This window comes from Bos taurus, chromosome 19, assembly GCF_002263795.3.
Source record: "Bos taurus isolate L1 Dominette 01449 registration number 42190680 breed Hereford chromosome 19, ARS-UCD2.0, whole genome shotgun sequence".
Taxonomy (NCBI): domain Eukaryota; kingdom Metazoa; phylum Chordata; class Mammalia; order Artiodactyla; family Bovidae; genus Bos; species Bos taurus.
The window spans coordinates 107,220-129,074 of record NC_037346.1 but is presented as its reverse complement, the minus strand read 5'-3'; the positions used below and the strand labels follow the sequence as shown (position 1 = coordinate 129,074).

General features: G+C 37.0%; 1 protein-coding gene across 1 annotated transcript; it reads left to right on the top strand.

Annotated features, from left to right (window-relative positions):
- The first annotated feature begins 7,070 nt into the window (after positions 1–7,070).
- OR4C1F (olfactory receptor family 4 subfamily C member 1F) lies at positions 7,071–7,997 on the top strand. Its single transcript, NM_001390128.1, has one exon. The coding sequence runs from the start codon at positions 7,071–7,073 to the stop codon at positions 7,995–7,997; it is 927 nt and encodes a 308-aa protein (NP_001377057.1).
- Positions 7,998–21,855: the final 13,858 nt, after the last annotated feature.

Genomic DNA, 21,855 nt, shown 5'->3' with positions numbered 1-21,855 from the left:
TTGCAGCAAGCCAGGCCTCCCTGTCCATCACCAACTCCTGGAGTTCACTCAAACTCATGTCCATCGAGTTGGTGATGCCATCCAGCCATTTCATCCTCTGTAGTCCCCTTCTCCTCCTGCCGCCAATCCCTCCTAGCATCAGTCTTTTCCAGTGAGTCAACTCTTCTCATGAGGTGGCCAAAGTACAGGAGTTTCAGCTTTAACATCATTCCTTCCAAAGAACACCCAGGACTGATCTCCTTTAGAATGGACTGGTTGGATCTCCTTGCAGTCCAATGGATCCCAAGAATCTTCTCCAACACCACAGTTCAAAAGCATCAATTCTTTGGCGCTCTAAAATGGTCAGAAGGACATTAAAAAATTAAAATTTACTGTTCTTATTTTACAGAAACAATGGAAGATTCAGTTCAGTTCAGTTCAGTGGCTCCGTCGTGTCTGACCCTTTGCGAAGAAATGCTAAATAACTAGACCATACAACAGGTAAGTCAGCTTTAAACCCAAATACTCTTAATCCACATCCTATGAACTTTACATTATACAGAGTTCCTTGGGACTGGTATGTGATTATGGTTTACAATATAAGAAATTAGAAAATATATAGAAATTAGATAAATATAGAAAATAAAAATATTTTTGATTATTGAATTATTAACTATTAGTAGCAACTAAGTGCAGGTATTTTTCAAAGGCACATAGTAAACTAGACCTGTGAAAACATTTACTATTAGAATGTTGGCTTAATACTTAGCCCCTTGAATATGGAATCTTTGTTGAAAACTGCTTTAAGAAATCATTTAAATGGGATATACAAAAACAAAACAGGAATCAGTAGTCCACTGTTGACCAAAGAAAATATTTCTCATCTAAACAACTCAAATGAATTATAAGACTTTGTTTTAAAATATGAATATTTCATAAGTGAAGTCTGATTCAAAATAAAAAACGTGTGTATGTGTCATATATGTGTTTATCATTTTCTCTTTTGACATAAACATCCTGCCTGCAACTTCAAGGGTCCATATGTTTTATTAAAAATAAAAATAAAATCAATCAATGCTGTAGTGCAGCAATCTTTAGGAAATGTTATTGCTATAAAATTATGATGTAGAGTAAGAACACTATCTTTAGGATGAGGAGATATGAGTTTTATTTCACATTATGTCATCATTTTCTATAACTTTAAACCAGTCATCCCTATTTCTACAAGTAGTTTACTTAAGTAAATGGAAACTGTTTCCAATTTCTGTGATTCTGCCCAAGCAAGTATGATTATTGCCATAAACATAGTTGCTTCTGCTTCATTTAGAAGTAAAATTGGAAGAATTATGTGACTACAATCCACTTCCCCAAACTGTTCCATTTCTGATAAACAATTTAGGAGATGCTCTCTGCGATTAAAGTACCTTGGGATTGGATTAACATAATATGAGCCCTACTTTGAAGTGCCTTCTGCCTTTGATATTATGCTTCTCTACTCATGGAAATGCACAACACTGCCCATAAGAATAATTTGGCAGGTACACACTTTTTGTGAAATTAGTCCCTGAAACTATCAAAAGTCAAACCATTCCTCAACTATTTTCCAATCAACTATGAGAAGATTCATATATAATTTCTTCTGCTTTCATTCCATTTTAGCCTTTAAGTTTGAGAATCTGTGTGGCTCTTTCTCAGTGGTTTTCAACCATTCTGTCCTTGGATTTGTAATCTGAAACCACACTTTCCTGGTATAGCTTCAGGACTTCCTTTAAAAATATATATATATATATACATATATATATATATATATATATATATATATATGTATGAGTGTGTGTGTATATACATATATATATTGCCATGGACAGTCTTCACTGATTTAGACCTAACTCTATTTCCATTTTGGTGCAACTCTAGGCCTTAGACAGCTGGACTAGACAGGTATAAGAGTTGTAAAGCAATCTATTTACACTGTACCATAGCTATTTAAGTAAAAGTTGAACAGCCACTCAATGAGCATAGTGAATGGATTTCAATCTTTATGAGCTTGGAATTGATGCCCTTGTCAGTACATGATGTTTCTCTGACATGATTCTGCCTTTCATTCCAGAGTGAAAATCAGAAAAATCCATATTTCTATAGTTTGTTAGATAGCTTCAAATCCTCATTCAGACTGTCTTTGGAATCTACCATCACTCATATTATTACTGCCTTTTATAATATTGGAGTGTTTAGTCAAACTAGGTTTAATCATGTCATTTCAGTTTTCTTTTCCTTCATGACATGTGCTGCTCACAGTGACACATATTCTGGAGCCAATTAAAAGTTAGGTACAACCTATTTTTTCTTCTATTAATACAACCATATTTGAACAGTGTATGTTTCTATATAAGAAAATTTCTCAATTAAATTGAATTAAATACATTTTCAATATAATTTCAAATATCAGTCTATTTTAGTAGTAATTGTAATAGGCCTTATATGAGGTGGCAACCTGAGCTTCTCATGACACTTATGTTGAAAAACAGTAATTTAAAGAAATCTTGTCCCTGAGTTTAGTGCCCTGGCTTCTTATTCTGAATTTGCAAATGGTGTTTTGATTCTGTCTCATGTATTTCCTTGCTATTAATTGTGGCTATTTTCTTTTCTATTTAGTAGACTTATTATGCTTATTTTTTTCTCTACTTAGTAGGCTTATTATGAGGTAAATTTAAAAGACTAAAATATAGTGTTCTACCATCTCTGAATATAATTCGATAGAATTATTTTCATAATTACCACATTAATCTAATCCCAGAATAAATTCAAGATGCAGCCATTTTGAAAAAGTATTGTAAGCTTTATTTGTTTTGAAGTGCCAATATTATTGTTGCTGTTGTTCAGTTGTTAAGTCATGCCCAATTCTTTGTGGCAAGTATTATTATAAAGTTTGTATTATCATTTAAGGTGCATCTGAAAACAGTAGTGAAAATTATGATTTGCATGAATGGTAGACAGATGGAAAGTAATAAGTATTATCATGAAAAAAATTTACATCAGATAGTTATCCACTTTGACTAATTTATATAATGGTGATATTCAGGCTCCATATTAATCTCATTTGTTATCAAATGCATAAATTCATGAATGATTAACTTATTCTGTTCTCTTGTCATAGTGTTTTGTTTTCATGTAGACCTAAGGAGAAGTTCAAAATTAAAGATGAGTACAAAAAGTTATCCTCCAAAGCCCATTTAATTTATATGAAATAATTGAATTGTTGACATGGTATGCTAAGGATGATTAAATACCCTTGGGGTCCAATTAGCCAGAGTTAAGAAAGTTCATAAAATTTACCTACAAATAGAACATGTGATTGTACTTTTAAGAGTCAACAGACAGACCTTACAGAAAGGTAATATTTATAAATTAATGAAGACACTTACAGACAGTTTTAATCATATAGCTTCTTTGTTTATGAACTAACAGCTGCCTTGGGCTCTGGCCATGGACGTGTATATTAGACAAGTTCATAGGTAAGATTTTTATTTTCAGGAAAACATAAAATCATAAACTCAGGTTTAAATGGGTTTTATAAATCATAGAATCATGCCTTATCCACACTTATCTGAAATTTGGCACCCTTCTTTAGCATGCAAAATATCAAGAAAGGTAGACTCAACTACAATACTACCGATATAGAAATGAAGATATTTTGCTTTTTTCCTATTAATGCATATTTAAATTAGGATTAAAAATAATTAGTGTTAAGAATAACATCAAAATGTTTCCCAGTTAGCAATACAACATAAGAATTTCCTTTAAGAACCTGACCAATTTTGTAAAGTTTAAAAATAAAATAAAATTTTAAAAAAATAAAACATTTATACAATTATGTAAAGTTTAAAAAATAAAATAAAATTAGAGAGAAAAAAAAATTACACTTAAATAAAAAAAGATGCACTATCTATTACTTATCCATTTCTCTGATGTTAAGTGATCATTGTAGTTTTTGAATTTTCCACAATTTTCCAAAATATGTTTAACATATTTGTAAATCATGATCTTTATCCATTAAAATTATTTTTCATCTGATTTCCTCCCAGAAAAAGGTATTATGGAGAGAAAAAAAATAAAAACCTATTTCTTCATAGTTATGTCTAAAATACTTGTATTTATAATATGTCTAATTCTTGCTTTATGCATACTAGTCTCTTTCTATGTAAGGGTGTATGCAGGGGGGTGCCATCTCAGAATAAGGATATACAGTGGAGCTGTATTTGCTCCACTGTATTTTCACTTTGTTTCCATAAGTATAGAATTTTCATTTTGGATAATTTAAAAAGTATCCATGTATCATTGAAAGGAAAAGACATATTTTTTGCAGAATGGATGCTGTGGGAAGATGGGAGAAGGGGCCATGAGAACACATGTAGCAGAAACAGGAAGGGGTGGGAAGGTCCTTCCTGTCATGGATGAACTGCTACTGTTTGGTAAGAGCATTTCAGGCATTTAAGGGCATTTACTAGGGATACTTCAGCATACTTAGTGGGCATCAAAGAAATATTTGTTGAATGAGTGAACATGCAGTATACACATATACATATACATATAATATAGTAATATACTTCATATGTGTTTCTATTAGTTGGTCTTAATATGTTTGTATGTATAGTGTATTACCTATCTCTATAACTTATCTATTAATGTTATTTCTCTCTGTTCTCGATATTTTTTTCTTTTAGAATGTTGAAAATAGGGATTTCCTTTTCTTAACAAATTCTCTTCCACTGAATACCTATGCAAGTTCTTTTTTTTTAATCCAAGTCTACTGAAACTATCAATTTTTTGAAGGTGACTATGTTAAATTATATGTGGAATATAATTTCGAAGGAGAAAAAAATCACTTAAAATAATATAATTATCTTGATATACTAACATGCTCTTTCCAAGAGGCAATAATTATTTTTATACCTACCACATAATGTGTGCCAGAAATTATAAACCTAGACTGCAACTACCTTTCAATAATTAATTTATGTTTCTCATAAAGAATAATAATAAACATAGCTAGAGGACAACAGCACTTGAATCCATGTATTTTTCTGGTCTGTGTGGTGGTGGTTTAGTCACTAAGTTGTATCCAACTCTTGTGATCCCATGGACTCTAGCCTGCCAGGCTCCTCTGTTCATGGGATTTCCCAGGCAAGAATACAGGAGTGGGTAGCCATTTCCTTCTCCAGGGGATCTTCCCGACCCAGAGATCAAACCCCCATCTCTTGCATTGCAGATGGATTCTTTACTGACTGAGCCAGCAGGAAAGCCCATAATCTGGAAAAGCAGAGTTATTCTTATCCATGGAGAATGACTATTTACCAAGCATGTCTTATCACTTAATAGGTTTCAGGCACTGCAGACATCATGCCAGACACTATAGTTCCCAGAAAGAAAAAACACACCTGAATAGCTTATGTATTCTGATAGGTACCAGGGTGGATGTGTCACCAAGGACTTATATACATTTCCATAAATTACTTGCTTATGATAGATAGAGGCTTTCCTGGTAGCTCAGCTGGTAAAGAATCTGCTTGTAGTGCAGGAGACCTGGCTTCAATCCCTGGGTTGGAAAGATAACCTGGAGAAGGGAAGGGCTATCCACTCCAGTATTCTGGCCTAGAGAATTTCATGGACTGTATAGTCCATGGAGTCACAAAGAGTTGGACACAACTGAGCGACTCACACTTCACTGTGATAGAAAATTGTTGACCATGTATTTGTTTTCACAGTTAAAACTGAGTGTTCAAATATAAATTATTATGGAGGAAAGAATTATATTTGCACAGGACCTCTGAGCCTACAAGATACATCTGAGAATTATAACTTATAACCTCATAGACACAGAGGAGGGCTTGAAAGTTTGAGATACTGAGATGATGCAGCAAAGTCCAATGGAGAAGGAATCAAAGTGAAAATCCAGATCTCACATACATCAGTTCAGTTCAGTTCAGTCGCTCAGTCATCTCCGACTCTTTGCCATCCCATGAATCACAGCACGCCAGGCCTCGCTGTCCATCACCAACTCCCGGAGTTCACCCAAACTCATGTCCATCGAGTTGGTAATACTATCCAGCCATCTCATCCTCTGTCATCACCTTCTCCTCCTGCCCCCAACCCCTCCCAGCATCAGAGACATTTCCAATGAGTCAATTCTTTGCATGAGGTGGCCAAAGTATTGGAGTTTTAGCTTTATCATCAGTCCTTCCAAATAACACCCAGGACTGATCTCCTTTAGAATGGACTGGTTGAATCTCCTTGCAGTCCAAGGGACTCTCAAGAGTCTTCTCCAACACCACAGTTCAAAAGCATCAATTCTTCAGCACTCAGCTTTCTTCACAGTCCAAGTCTCACATCCATACATGACCACAGGAAAAACCATAGCCTTGACTAGATGGACCTTTGTTGGAAAATTAATATCTCTGCTTTTTAATATGCTATCAAGATTGGTCATAACTTTCCTTCCAAGGAGTAAGTATCTTTTAATTTCATGGCTGCAATCACCATCTGCAGTGATTTTGGAGCCCCCAAAAAAACAAAGTCTGATACTGTTTCCACTGTTTCCCCATCTATTTCCCATGAAGTGATGGGACCAGATGCCATGATCTTTGTTTTCTGAATGTTGAGCTTTAAGCCAACTTTTTCACTCTCCTCTTTTACTTTCATCAAGAGGCTTTTTAGTTCCTCTTCACTTTCTGCCATAAGGGTGCTGTCATCTGTATATCTGAGGTCACTGATGTTTATCCCGGCAATCTTGATTCCAGCTTGCCTCACATACATAGTGCAGTGCTTTTCAGTAAATCATGTATCAAATGTCCTTAGCAATATTTTACAGGTGATAGATACTAGGAGTCTGAAGAGATAAAAACCATCATTGAAGAAGTAAGAAAGTCTTGAAGGAAATACTGAGCAAGAATGCCAAAGACATGCTCCATGTTTACAATGACTGCACTGTTTTTGTTCTCAGAAATTCAGAACAGAAGCCTTTCAATATTAACAAGTACTGTTTTTTATTACTTTTTAGGTAATTCAGGCCCTAAGAAGTTGTTACATGCTGAATGGATCTTCTTATGCTTCAAAACAGTGTGACTGAATTTGTTCTCTTGGGACTCACACAAAATCCACATTTGCAGAAAGTACTATTTATTGTCTTTCTGCTTATTTTCCTGTTTACCATGGTGGCCAATCTGCTCATTGCCATCACCATCTCCCTCAGCCCCACACTTTCTGCTCCAATGTACTTTTTTCTCACTTATTTGGCCTTCATAGATGCCTTTTACACATCTACCACAACCCCCAAAATGGCCATTGACCTGCTGTACCAGAGGAGAACCATCTCTTGGCATGGATGCCTGGCTCAACTCTTTTTGGTACACTTCCTGGGAGGATCAGAGATTATAGTCCTCATCGTCATGGCCTATGACCGCTATGTGGCCATCTGCAAGCCTCTGCACTACACAGCCATCATGCAACAGGGGCTCTGCCAGCTCCTGGTTGTGGTGGCCTTGATTGGGGGGATCCTGCATGCTACTGTACAGATTCTTTTTACAGTAGACTTGACCTTCTGTGGTCACAACGTCATGGACCACTTCATGTGTGATTTCTTCTCACTCTTGGAAATTGCCTGCAGTCACACACACACACTTGGAATGGTGGTGGCAGCCAACAGTGGGGCCATGTGCTTGCTCATTTTTTTCACGCTACTCATCTCCTACATAGTCATTCTGAGCTCCCTGAAATCCCATGGTTCTGAAGGACGGCGCAGAGCCCTCTCCACGTGTGGCTCCCACTTTACAGTAGTGGTGCTGTATTTTGTCCCTTGTATATTTAGTTACATGCGTCCTGTGGCCACTTACCCTGGGGACAAGTTGGTGAGTGTGTTCTTTATAATAATCACTCCCATGTTAAATCCTATCATTTACACAGTGAGAAACACAGAGGTGAAAAATGCCACGTGGAGTTTGTTGAAGAGGAGAGTAGCTTAGGCTGTCCTTGAGGCTGAGAAAGTAATTAATTATATACATAGGGAAGATTTTACCTATTGTAAATTGTGAAAGTAATTTAGGAAAAATTTTAGATCATTTCCATTAAAAATATTTTCCAAGCTGATTTCTCCCCAGAAAAAGGTATTTCATCCACTGAAAAAATGACTAGAAGCTAACATTTGTTGGGTATTTGATAATGGCTAGTTATTTTTTAGTCTTTTTGATAACTCTTAATGCACTTTGCCAAGGCTTGTATGTTGACATTTATAGATTCTAAATAAGCAAGGGAAAGAACTCTAATCCCCTAGTGGATCATGGTTGCATAATTTTTCTCCAGAGTCTTACCGCTCCTTTACTAAATTCTTCATATGTATTTCTTGGATGAAAGTTGCTTTCCATAGGATCTGATTTCATAACTTCTTTAATTTATGCTTAGCCTGTGAGAAAGTAGTCTGGTATAGAAATTTTCAGATAGATATATGGATAAGAGACATATGGGAAGTGCAAGAATCACTACAGATTTTCTTTTTCTGAAATAAGAATTTACTAAAAACAAATAGAAAAGTGCCCCACAAAAGGAGAATGAATAACTCACAATCTACTTCATTTTTTTTCCCACATAATTTAGGCCAGAAATTTTGAAATTACTCTTAATTTGCTTTTTCTTTTTTGTTTAAATATCCTTATAGCTCATTTTTCCTTGAATATGAAGGAAATGTTTTCCTCCATATGAAGACTGAGGAAATATTTGAAATAAGAATGGCAAGCATTTTTTTTTTTTAAATCAAGTTTCAACAGAAAGTCATTTAATTAGATTCAAAGCTATGAAGGGAACTATATGTAGCTATGTGTGGGTCTAATACATATATTTACATTAAATGACCCCCCTATTATCTATAAGGGATATTTGCTTCAGTTGATTTGTCCATGTAAACTGGGGGTTCCATTATCATTATCCCCATTTTACAAAGAAACAAATTGAAACCATGAATATTTATTAATTTACTGAAATAAAATCACACATTTTTATCCCACAGTGTGTGTCAGGAAAGCTAGAATACAGCTTCCTTTCAAAACTTTCAGCTATGAACTTCTGACCAGAACTTTAAAACTTAGTTTTGCTTTCATTCAAATGAAACTTAGTAGTCCATACTATGTTTAGGTATATAGATAAGAAACTTACCTGTAGTTTCTTATTTATATAATTCAAAATTATCCACTTTGTCCTTCAAGAAAATCATATTGGTATTGCTGCAGCCTCATAGCAAAGGTCTCAGAGATACAGCACCACAAGTTGATAGTATTGCAAAGTATGTCTCTTTTATAAAACTAAAAATTTCTTTCAGATTTTCCCATTAATAAACATTCAATAATATATCATATTAATATTATTAGTAATTTATAATATCAGCAATGATGTGATATATATTAATATAAATTTTCCCATTTATAAAACTAAAAATTCATTTCAGACTTTCCCAGTATTAAAATTGTCCATCATAAAAATAAAATAGCTAAGATGAACTATAGCAAGTCTGCAATGCTCCTCTATGCATCTGAAGGAAAAAAAGTCATCCTACATTATATAACTCATAAATTTAAGTTCTCTGACTACAGCACTTGTAGCAAATGTTACTTCTGTTACTTCTCAGAAATATCACTTTCTCAAATCCAATGATCAACTGAAACCATTTTTTCCCCATAATTTACACATACTGTAATACCAGAGCATCATACTGGTGTGACTACGTTTACTAAGTTGTGCTGTCTCCAGTACAATTCAGTTCAGTTGCTCAGTCGTGTCCAACTCTTTGCGACCCCATGAATCGCAGCACACCAGGCCTTCCTGTCCATCACCAACTCCCGGAGTTCACACAGACTCACGTTCACCGAGTCAGTGATGCCATCCAACAATCTCATCCTCTGTCGTCCCCTTCTCCTCCTGCCCCCAATCCCTGCCAGCATCAGAGTCTTTTCCAATGAGTCAACTCTTCGCATGAGGTGGCCAAAGTACTGGAATTTCAGCTTTAGCATCATTCCTTCCAAAGAAATCCCAGGGCTGATCTCCTTCAGAATGAACTGGTTGGATCTCCTTGCAGTCCAAGGGACTCTCAAGAGTCTTCTCCAACACCACAGTTCAAAAGCATCAATTCTTTGGTGCTCAGCTTTCTTCACAGTCCAACTCTAATATCCGTACATGACCACTGGAAAAACCATAGCCTTGACTTGATGGACCTTTGTTGCCAAAGTAATATCTCTGCTTTTCAATATGCTATCTAGTTGGTCATAACTTTCCTTCCAAGGAGTAAGAGTCTTTTAACTTCATGGCTGCAGTCACCATCTGCAGTGATTTTGGAGCCCAAAAAAAGAAAGTCTGACACTGTTTCCACTGTTTCCCCATCTATTTCTCATGAAGTGATGGGACCAGATGCCATGATATTCATTTCCTGAATGTTGAGTTTTAAGCCAACTTTTTCACTCTCCACTTTCACTTTCATCCAGAGGCTTTTTAGTTCCTCTTCACTTTCTGCCATAAGGGTGGTGTCATCTGCATATCTGAGGTTACTGATATTTCTCCTGGCAAACTTGATTCAAGCTTGTGCTTCTTCTAGGCCAGAGTTTCTCATGATGTGCTCTGCATATAAGTTAAATAAGTGCAGTGACAATATACAGCCTTGACATACTCCTTTTCCTATTTGGAACCAGTTTGCTGTTCCATGTCCAGTTCTAACTGTTGCTTCCTGACCTGCATACAAATTTCTCAAAAGACAGGTCAGGTGGTCTGGTATTCCCATGTCTTTCAGAATTTTCCACAGTTTATTGTGATCCACACAGTCAGACTTTGGCATAGTCAATAAAGCAAAAATAAATGTTTTTCTGGAACTCTCTTGCTTTTTCCATGATCCAGAGGATGTGGGCAATTTGATCTCTGGTTCCTCTGCCTTTTCTAAAACCAGCTTGAACATCTGGAAGTTCACGGTTCACATATTGCTGAAGCCTGGCTTGGAGAATTTTGAACATTACTTTACTAGCATGTGAGATGAGTGCAATTGTGCGGTAGTTTGAGCATTCTTTGACATTGCCTTTCTTTGGTATTGAAATGAAAACTGACATTTTCTAGTCCTGTGGCCACTGCTGAGTTTTCCAATTGTGCTGGCGTATTTAGTGCAGCACTTTCACAGCATCATTTTCAGGATTTGAAATAGCTCAACTGGAATTCCATCACCTCCACTAGCTTTCTTCATAGTGATGCTTTCTAAGGCCCACTTGACTTCACATTCCAGGATGTCTGGCTCTAGGTCAGTGATCACACCATCGTGATTTTCTGGGTCGTGAAGATCTTTTTTGTACAGTTCTTCTGTGCATTCTTGCCACCTTTTCTTAATATCTTCTGCTTCTGTTAGGTCTATACCATTTGTGTCCTTTATCGAGCCCATCTTTGCATGAAATGTTCCCCTGGTATCTCTAATTTTTTTTAAGAGATCTCTAGTCTTTCCCATTCTGTTGTTTTCCTCTATTTCTTTGCATTGAATGTTGAGGAATGCTTTCTTATCTCTTCTTGCTATTCTTTGGAACTCTGCAATCAGATGCTTATATCTTTCCTTTTCTCCTTTGCTTTTTGCTTCTCCTTTATCACAGCTATTTGTAAGGCCTCCCCAGAGAGCAATTTTGCTTTTTTTGCATTTCTTTTCCATGGGGATGGTCTTGATCCCTGTCTCCTGTACAATGTCACGAACTTCATTCCATAGTTCATCAGGCACTCTATCTATCAGATCTAGGCCCTTAAATCTATTTCTCACTTCCACTGTATAATCATAAGGGATTTGATTTAGGTCATACCTGAATGGTCTAGTGGTTTCCCCTACTTTCTTCAATTTCAGTCTGAATTTGGTAATAAGGAGTTCATGATCTAAGCCACAGTCAGCTCCTGGTCTTGTTTTTGTTGACTGTATAGAGCTTCTCCATCTTTAACTGCAAAGAATATAATCAATCTGATTTCCATGTTGAGCATCTGATGATGTCCATTTGTAGAGTTTTCTCTTGTGTTGTTAGAAGAGGATGTTTGATATGACCAGTGCATTTTCTCGGCAAAACTCTATTAGTCTTTGCCCTGCTTCATCCCGTATTCCAAGGCCAAATTTGCCTGTTACTCCAGGTGTTTCTTGACTTCCTACTTTTGCATTCCAGTCCCCTGTAATGAAAAGGACATCTTTTTTTTGAGTGTTAGTTCTAAAAGGTGTTGTAGGTCTTCATAGAACCGTTCAACTTCAGCTTCTTCAGTGTTACTGGTTGGGGCATAGACTTGGATTACTGTGATATTGAATGGTTTGCCTTGGAAATGAACAGAGGTCATTCTATCATTTATGAGATTGCACCCAAGTACTGCATTTTGAACTCTTTTGTTGACCATGATGGTTATTCCATTTCTTCTGAGAGATTCCTGCTCACAGTAGTAGATGTAATGGTAATCTGAGTTAAATTCACCCATTCCAGTCCATTTTAATTTGCTGATTCCTAGAATGTCAATGTTCACTCTTGCCATCTCCAGTTTGACCACTTCCAATTTGCCTTGGTTCATGGACCTTACATTCAAGGTTCCTATGCAATATTGCTCTTTACAGCATCGGACCTTGCTTCTGTCACCAGTCACATCCACAACTGGGTATTGTTTTTGCTTTGTCTCCATCCCTTCATTCTTTCTGGAGTTATTTCTCCACTGATCTCCAGTAGGATATTGGGCCCCTACTGACCTGGGGAGTTCCTCTTTCAGTATCCTATCATTTTGACTTTTCATACTGTTCATGGGGTTCTCAATGCAAGAATATTGAAGTGGTTTGCCATTCCCTTCTCCAGTGGATCACATTCTGTCAGACCTCTCCACCATGACCCGCCTGTCTTGGGTGGCCCCACGGGCATGGCTTAGTTTCCTTGAGTTAGACAAGGCTGTGGTCCTAGTGCGATTAGATTGACTAGTTTTCTGTGACTATGGTTTCAGTGTGTCTGCCCTCTTATGTTCTCTTGCAACACTTACGGTCTTACTTGGGTTTCTCTTACCTTGGACATGGGGTATCTCTTCATGGCTGCTCCAGCAAATTGCAGCCATTGCTCCTTACCTTGGATGAGGGGTATCTCCTCACCACCTCCCCTTCTGACCTTGAACATGGAATAGCTAGGCCCTCCAGCACCAGCACAGCCACCACTCCTTGGAAGTGGGGTTGCTCCTCCCGGCCGCAGCTCCTGGCCTTGGGTATAGGGTAGGTCCTCCTGGTCGCCACTACTGGCCTCGGACATGGGGTAGCTCCTCTAGGCTGTTTCTGCGCTGTCACAGCCTGCTCGGCCTCTGCTCCTGATCTCGGACATGGGGTAATTCCTCTTGGTTGCCTCCTCTCAGGCATGGGGTCCTCCCGCTTCTGCCCCTGACCTCTGATGTGGGGTGGCTCCTCTCGCCCGCACTAAAGATACAGGTCGCAGCCGCCCGTGCTAAATGGGCTGGTCACAGCCACCCGCACTAAATGTCTCCAGTTCATAAGAAACCAAACATTTTCCAACAAAGTCTAGGTCTAAAACATATCATCAGTATTTAATCTAAAAACCAATACAATATTGTAAAGTAATAAATCTTCAATTAAAATAAAAAAAATTATATTAAAAAAAATATGGAGAAGACAATGGCACCCCACTCGAGTACTCTTGGCCTGGAAAATCCCATGGACAGAGGGGCCTGGTGGGCTGCAGTCCATGCGGTCGCTAGGAGTTGAACACGACTGAGCGACTTCACTTTCACCTTTCACTTTCATGCATTGGAGAAGGAAATGGCAACCCACTCCAGTGTTCTTGCCTGGAGAATCCCAGGGACGGGGGAGCCTGGTGGGCTGCCATCTATGGGGTCGCACAGAGTCAGACATGCCTGAAGCGACTTAGCAGCAGCATATTAAAAATAAAATAAAATTATCCAATTTGTAATTCTGATGAGAATTAAACATTTCAACAGAATCTCGACTAAATGCTATGTGGTTCATTTTGTCTAATGATTTTTACAGAAGAGAGGATAGTGTTCTGGGGGTAAGGATGGGAATAGCACTAAATAAGTGTGGTTTCTATGCTAAGATCAAACAGAGGATTTGGAGAGGGAAACTCAGGCCAATGATTACGTCTTAGAGGCTATACCTGGGACTCAATGGAAGGGCGAGGAGGTTAATGATGTATAAATTATTATTTGCAAACAGCAATCTATCAAAGTATAAGAACTGAAGAGGAAATGCAAAGCATTCTGGCATTGTCAGTGGATAGTCTTGATGGTTTGTAAGTTTAATGCTTGTTTAGATGATCCGTTGCTCCATCACCATGAATCTCCCCTAAGAATCAACTGTCGTCTGCTTATTTCTGATACTTAAAAAAAAAAAAAAAAAAAGTAGTAAATATGTTTTTCACTAAAAATAATGGCATAAGCAATGTTTGGATCTGTTATGTAAGGATATTTTGGTTTAATCTGAACTTTTAATTCCATAAAAATATTAGGCATTAAGTGAGTGGAATGAGTGTACAACTGTTGGAGGCGTGTATGATGCATACACTTTGATAGGTTCTTTACATCATGTAGCAGCAAGTATTATTAGAGAGGTCTTCACTCCATTTTATGCAGGAGGAAAATGTGATTCAGTGAAGTTAGACAACATTATCAGGTCTTTTAGTCTTTACTTCCTCTACTCTTCTCACTTATCAATTCTCCTTGATATCATGAAGTGAAAAATAGCTAAGCACTTATCTGATCATTGGCCACATTGTGAAGAGTGTCATTGAGACATTATTCTCAGTGGGAGGTATTTTTTTTTTCCTTCATCTCCCTGCTTACCTTCATTTCCTAGATTATTTATACTCTGTACACTCTTCTGGTGTTAATGAAAATCCACCTGATGATTTTTTCTGCAGATATATTCCCTTCCTGTGCATCATGATAAATGGGATGAAATAGGCTCAGGAAATGAAATTCAAGTGTTTGAGTTTCAAAGGAAGTGACACTTGGGTGAAAGATGTATTTAAGGAAAAATAAGCAGCTCAATCAGCAAGGAAATTGATATTCTGTTTGAGTAGAAGGTAGCACCTTGAAGAACTAAATAGGTGCATCTCCATAGAGCTCTCCCATTGCTATTCTGTAGTGTACACAATTATTAGTGGAAAAAGTGGCTCTATGTTCTACTCTATTCAGTGCAGGTAATTGTAACTTACTTTACTTATTATATATAAATATATATATAAATATATATATATATATATATATATATATATATATATATATATATATATATATATATATGGTTTGGTGCCTACAATGGGCCAGAGACTTATGGGAGCTGGTATACAACATTAAATACACACACAAAAAGTTCTTTTGTATGGAACTAAAGTTCCAGTGTGGATTAGATAGGTAAAAAGCAAGTAAACACCTAAACTAAAAGTTTAAGTTTGTTAGTAATGGGTAAGATTTAAAATATATATATTTATAAGAGGGTGATGCCAGAGACAAGAATTAAATATATATTTGTGTAGTTATTTGAAGTAAAGACAGATTTTCAGTTTGATCCAAGTTTAAATAACTGCATTATACATCTTCCTTTTGAAAAAGAAGTAGGTTATTTAAAAACATGCATTTGAAATAGAGGAAATATCTCTCCCAACAAAGCAAAACTTATTCCTTGGGAGTTGAATATTTCTTAGTATTTTTTGGCTATAATGCACAGATATACACAAATCAACTTAATAGCTGGTATATTTGTGGTATTACTCTTTTCAAGGCAGAGAAAATTAAGGAGCAAACTATCTAAGAAAGCACATCTGGGATTAATAGTGAAAGAAAAAAAAACCACTAACTTGTCTCTAAGCCATTAGGTAAGATCATGGAGTAACTTTAGAAATATAGTAAAGATCATCCAAACACGGAACATGACCCATCACCTTCAAGAATCATACTCAGTAAAATTCAGATGCTCCTCCTTCTCGGGAGACTTCATTAAGTGGCTAACTACATTAAGGGACAAGTTGTAATCTGTTGTGAAATGTGTTGTAAATTGATATTTACTACAAATGATGTTAGAAAAATAATGAAGGCTATAACCCTAAATATTTCTAAATTGAAAGTATGTCACATGCTAATACTAATCATTGTGCACTGATAAGAGTTTACCCGGTGGCACTAGTGGTAAATAACACGCCTGCAAATGAAAGAGACATAGGCGACGTGGATTTGATCCGTGGGTCAGGAAGATCCCTTAGAGGAGGGCATGGAGACCCACACCAGTATTCTTGCCTGGAGAATCCCATGGACAAATGAGCTGGGCTGCTGCAGTCCCCGTGGCCTTGAAAAATTGGTTAGGACTGAAATGACTTAGCATCATGCATGCATTGAGAAATAATTTGGTTATTATTTTTCAAACCTGAGGTACATTTTTAAATCCTTTATAAAGGAAACTGTCCTTTAGTTAGATGTGATGCAGCATTAATAATAATATTGAAAGAATAGAAAGCACCAGACTACATGATATAAAAATTCAGTCCTGGTACCAATTAGGTGGCCAAGAACAAGTTTTATTAACTTTTATTCATCTATAATATCAGGCAAATGAATCATTGTGTGGACTTTCTTATATTCAAGAAGAGAGTTTACCTGTTGAATAAATGAATGGTTACTATTATAATATGATCTAACTTTGTACATAGAGAGTATCAGCTTGGCCTAGGTCCAGGGAAGCTCTGCCTCTGGAAAAAGGGGGTCATTGCAGGGGTGGATGGGAACTCACTGGTATGGTGATTAGTACCTCAGTCAGTAGAAACAACCTCAAAGGGATGCAGTTGAAATGATGAAAGTCTACACATTTTGAAATTCTGTGTCATTTGAAAATAGCACTTTGATCTCTTTTAGCCCAGTTCTATTACCCAAAGGAGAACATCTCAATGATGATATATCTTCTAAGATGTGAACTGGAGTGTTTACAAATTAAACTCAAATATACCTAAGTGACAGGCTTATTTCCATGATTTTGTAAACAGCTTAGCTGGATGTCTTTTTCGCAACCTTTCCTATTTAGATGAAATTTGAATTCCTCTACCATCCACAAGTGGAGAAGGCAATGGCACCCCACTCCAGTACTCTTGCCTGGAAAATCCCATGGACAGAGGAGCCTGGTAGGCTGCAGCCCATGGGGTCCCACAGAGTCGGACATGACTGAGCGACTTCACTTTCACTTTTCACTTTCATGCATTGGAGAAGGAAATGGCAACCCACTCCAGTATTCTTGCCTGGAGAATCCCAGGGACAGGGAAGGCTGGTGGGCTGCCATCTATGGGGTTGCACAGAGTTGGACACGACTGAAATGACTTAGCAGCAGCAGCAACCATCCACAAGAGTGTTTACCTATATAAGTCATTGGCCACTTAGATCACCTGTTTTAAATATTTCTCAAAATCATTAGAACTACTGGTCCTATCAAAATGATTCCTTATTAGTTGATCAGATGTCTTGCATCAAATGTAGTCCTGATTTACTTGCCTCCATGCGTGAATTTGCTGTGATGAAACTTTCGGAGAAGGCAATGGCACCCCACTCCAGTACTCTTACCTGGAAAATCCCATGGACAGAGGAGCCTGGTAGGCTGCAGTCTATGCTAAGGGTCGGACACGACTGAGCAACTTCACTTTCACTTTTCACTTTCACGCATTGGAGAAGGAAATGGCAACCCACTCCAGTGTTCTTGCCTGGAGAATCCCAGGGATGGCGGAGCCTGGTGGGCTGCCATCTATGGGGTCGCACAGAGTAGGATGTGACTGAAGTGACTTAGCAGAATGCCTGAATTTGCTGTGATGAAACTAACGTGTTATGATTCCTAGAGAAAAGTTTGCTTTAGCAGCATCCTAGACGGGGACAATGGTTTTGGCTGTCCTGACATGATCCCAGAATGTCTACTTGTACAGTCTGTGCATTCTACTTCCTGGGACCACAGGTGATTGTCTTTTGGAGGTCACTAACATGAGGTAACATGAGACTAAGTTTTTGAGGAGGCAGTTTTAACAACTTATTTAAGTATTAAAGGTGCTTTTATTAACTGGAACTACAAATTTGAAATCATTGAAATAATCGAATCACTTATATAAGGTGACAAGTATATTTAAAAAGTGTCAGTAGTTCACCTGTTTTTTCTGTATAAACACATTAAAGCCTCAGGAGGAAGAGTCTTAAGTAATCAACAATTTTTATCTTGACTTAAAATCCAGATCATGAGATGAGTGAATGAAAGAGTGCATTTCAGAAACATTTCTTAGAAAAAGGAGGAACAGGAGCATCTAGTATGTAGAGGAGAGTTTTAGACAAATTTTATGTTTTCCTTTGTCCATAAAGTTTTCTATGTGTGTGCCTTTATGTGTATTATGTGTATTTCTACTTTCCACTTATAATAATTTTCTTTAACTTTATTTTTCTGCTACTTACTTTTGAGAAAGACTTTTAATAGTGTTTTTTCTTTCTGTTTTGGTGAGTTAATAATTCTAATTGTTTAATGAAATCAATAATTTGGATCACACATACAAATAAAAATACAACATATATATATGTATTAGTGAATAGCTCTGTCCACACGGATGGTGTTTGTGTTGGTGCTGAGGGTGATGCTGATGATTTGCTCAGGGAGGGGGTGGTGAAACCAAGAAAGGTTGTTTAGGAATCAAGTCCACTCCCTCTGGAAGCATTCCAAAAGCAATTTATATATCTACAAAGTCATAGTAACTTTCACCCAGAGAAAGTGTTACTGTAGGTAATTGGGTCTCCACTCATCTTTAAAGCAAAACAAGTAGCTTGGGAAGACTTACCATCAGAAATAACCCTTTTAAAGTCCTTCATTAGAGACACAGTCTGTTGATGATGCCTGTGTTCCAGGCAGAGGACTTCTGAGGAACACAGGGAATTAATGTTTCTTAAAAATGATGACTCAGAGGCTCATCCTAAATACATTTCTACCACCTTGCTGTTATCCAGGATTTTACTGAATAAATCACTTAGCTCCATGAGAAATTCAGACATAAGAAAAATCTATCAGCTGTAAAACTTCTTGGATCAAATCTAGGCTTTATCATTTATAGTATTAAGCAAATTAATAATTTTGCTTTACTATATCAGCCATAAAATTATCTTATTATAGCTAATTGTGAGGATTAAATTCTCATTTAATTTAAAATGATATATAGTATTAGCAAAATTTCTGATACATCAGTTCACTTCAGTTCAGTCGCTCAGTCGTGTCCGACTCTTTGTGACCCCATGAATCGCAGCATGCCAGGCCTCCCAGTCCATCACCAACTCCCGGAGTTCACTCAGACTCACGTCCACCGAGTCAGTGATGCCATCCAGCCATCTCATCCTCTGTCGTCCCTTTCTCCTCCTGCCCCCAATCCCTCCCAGCATCAGAGTCTTTTCCAATGAGTCAACTCTTAGTATCAGGTGGCCAAAGTACTGGACTTTCAGCTTTAGCATCATTCCTTCTAAAGAAATCCCAGGGCTGATCTCCTTCAGAATGGACTGGTTGGATCTCCTTGCAGTTCAAGGGACTCTCAAGAGTCTTCTCCAACATCACAGTTCAAAAGCATCAATTCTTCGGCACTCAGCCTTCTTCACAATCCAACTCTCACATCCATAAATGACCACAGGAAAATTGAGTGAAAAAAAAAAAAGAATTATAAACTTACTAGGGCAAGTTTATCAATTTATCAAGAAAGGTTTGCTAAATTAATCTTCCTTGAAACAGAATGATTGGGTTGATATTTTGTATAAAATAGTCTAAAAGTGGGCACAAAACTGTTTTTTCCCTCCCTGTGACATTTTTTGACCCTAATTCTGTGATACGGTTTAGTGGTATCCTTACATACACGTGTACTCTTAAAATGTAGTGGAAAATCCCAGTGAATTTAATTAAGCAAGAATCAGTCTGGGACCCATTTCAATTCTAAGTCAATGATAAATGAGGTTAAAGGAGATAAAGCATCCAGTGATTTTCGACCCTATTAGGAAAAGTGATATGTTTTTAAGAGTTGATATAAAATTTTCAGGAGATTCTTTGTTAGTCTTACTTAACACAATTCATTAAACAAAAGAAAGGAAGGAGGAAAAACAGAACAAGAATGTGGAATCTCAAAAGCTCGATTCAACTTTCAGCTACTCTGACCACACCAACATAACAGTATGAGAAGGACTAAACAATTGATTTTTTAATATATATATATATTGGAATATGTAGGAAAATAACTTACTTGAGATCAATTTCCCTGGGAAATGACTCACTGCTATCTTCCTATGGAAACATGGGTTTTTCAGACCTTTTTATATTATCCTAACATAGTAAGTTTTTCTTATGTGTGTGAGTGTTTGAGCTCTGTGAAATTACTTTAAATAGTCTACAGGGCAAATAATTAGTTGAGTCCATGGAGGAGACGAACAGAGAGCTGAATTAAAGAAAATATATCCTTAAGCAGTCTTTCACCTCTTGTCAAACTGGATGAAAAGAATTCCAGGTTATCATGAGGGAGTTAAAAAGTTATTCCCTCAGATTTTGAACATGCCTGTACAAGGTGAGACTAAATAGTTATATTCAGTCCTCACAGTTGTGTGACATATTGTGTAAGAACTTAGATCATTTTTAAATAAATCAAACTTAAATTCCAATGCTAGGTTTGTTTGTTGGTTTGTTTTTCATTTAGAAAATGTGTGACCTTGGGGAGATTAATCAAGATTCCCCTAGCCTCAGTTATTTCAAATAAAAAGTGAGAATTACTGTTATTGCTACTGTAATATTAAATGTGATATATTAAATTGTGAGTGCATGATTGGAAACCTGGGAAGTTTTCAGCAGTTGGGTGATATGATCAGGGCACAAGTTAAAAGAGAATCACTTGGGCTTCCTTCAGAGAACAAATTGTTGGGAGTCAGAGTAAAAGAGGACATAGTTGCCAGAAGCTATTGGAAGGAGTCAGGAAGGAAATTGGGTTAGTGAATGATCAATTTGTGATACATTTTGAAACTAGAGATAACAGGGTTTGTTAAAGGTATGAATATGTGATATGAGATCAATAAAGGAGGGAAAAAACATTTTGAGATTTTTGTTTTTCCTGAGTAATGACACTGAAGGTGGTACCATTTAATGAGCCGAGGAGCTTCTTTTTTATTGAGGAGAATTTTTAAATTTCAAATATACCGAATTGATACCCAGCTAGAGATGTCCAAATTTAGAGATGTTACATGCACAAGTTTCAAAATAAAGTTAGAATAGGGGCTGGAGATGAAAAAATTAGATTGTTTCAATTATTTACTGGTTGGGGAAAAGAGGAACATCCAACCATAAGAAAGTTGTCTCAGTGAGTTTTGAGACAATCCCAGTCATTGAACTTTTATTTAAAGTTTGATCTACTCTCAATGAAAATATAAATTAGATTAAGTGTGACTCTAGCACAGCTTTGTGACTTTACAAGTGGTGGAACTTTCCCTGGAATATACTACCTATCTTTTCTTATTGTTTTACTTTTCCTTGAAATTCAGCCATTGCATTGCTTCCTCCAGGAAGCCTTCTCTTTTTCCAGATTGATTGATATAATCCTACACTATGACTCACTCTATTGTATAAATATTCTTTCAATGGCCCTTAATCCATTGTGTGATCCCTTGTTATGTGCCATACCACTAAGGATAAGGGTGTGTTAGTTGCACAGTCATGTGAAACTCTACAATCCCATGGACTGCATCCTGCCAAGATACTCTGTCCATGGGAATTCTCCAGGGAAGAATACTGGAGTGGGTTGCCATGCCCTTCTCCAGAGAATCTTC

What these genes read in the sequence shown, in the direction of transcription:
- OR4C1F (NM_001390128.1), top strand. Translation starts at nt 7,071, where the DNA reads ATGGATCTTCTTATGCTTCAAAACAGTGTGACTGAATTTGTTCTCTTG.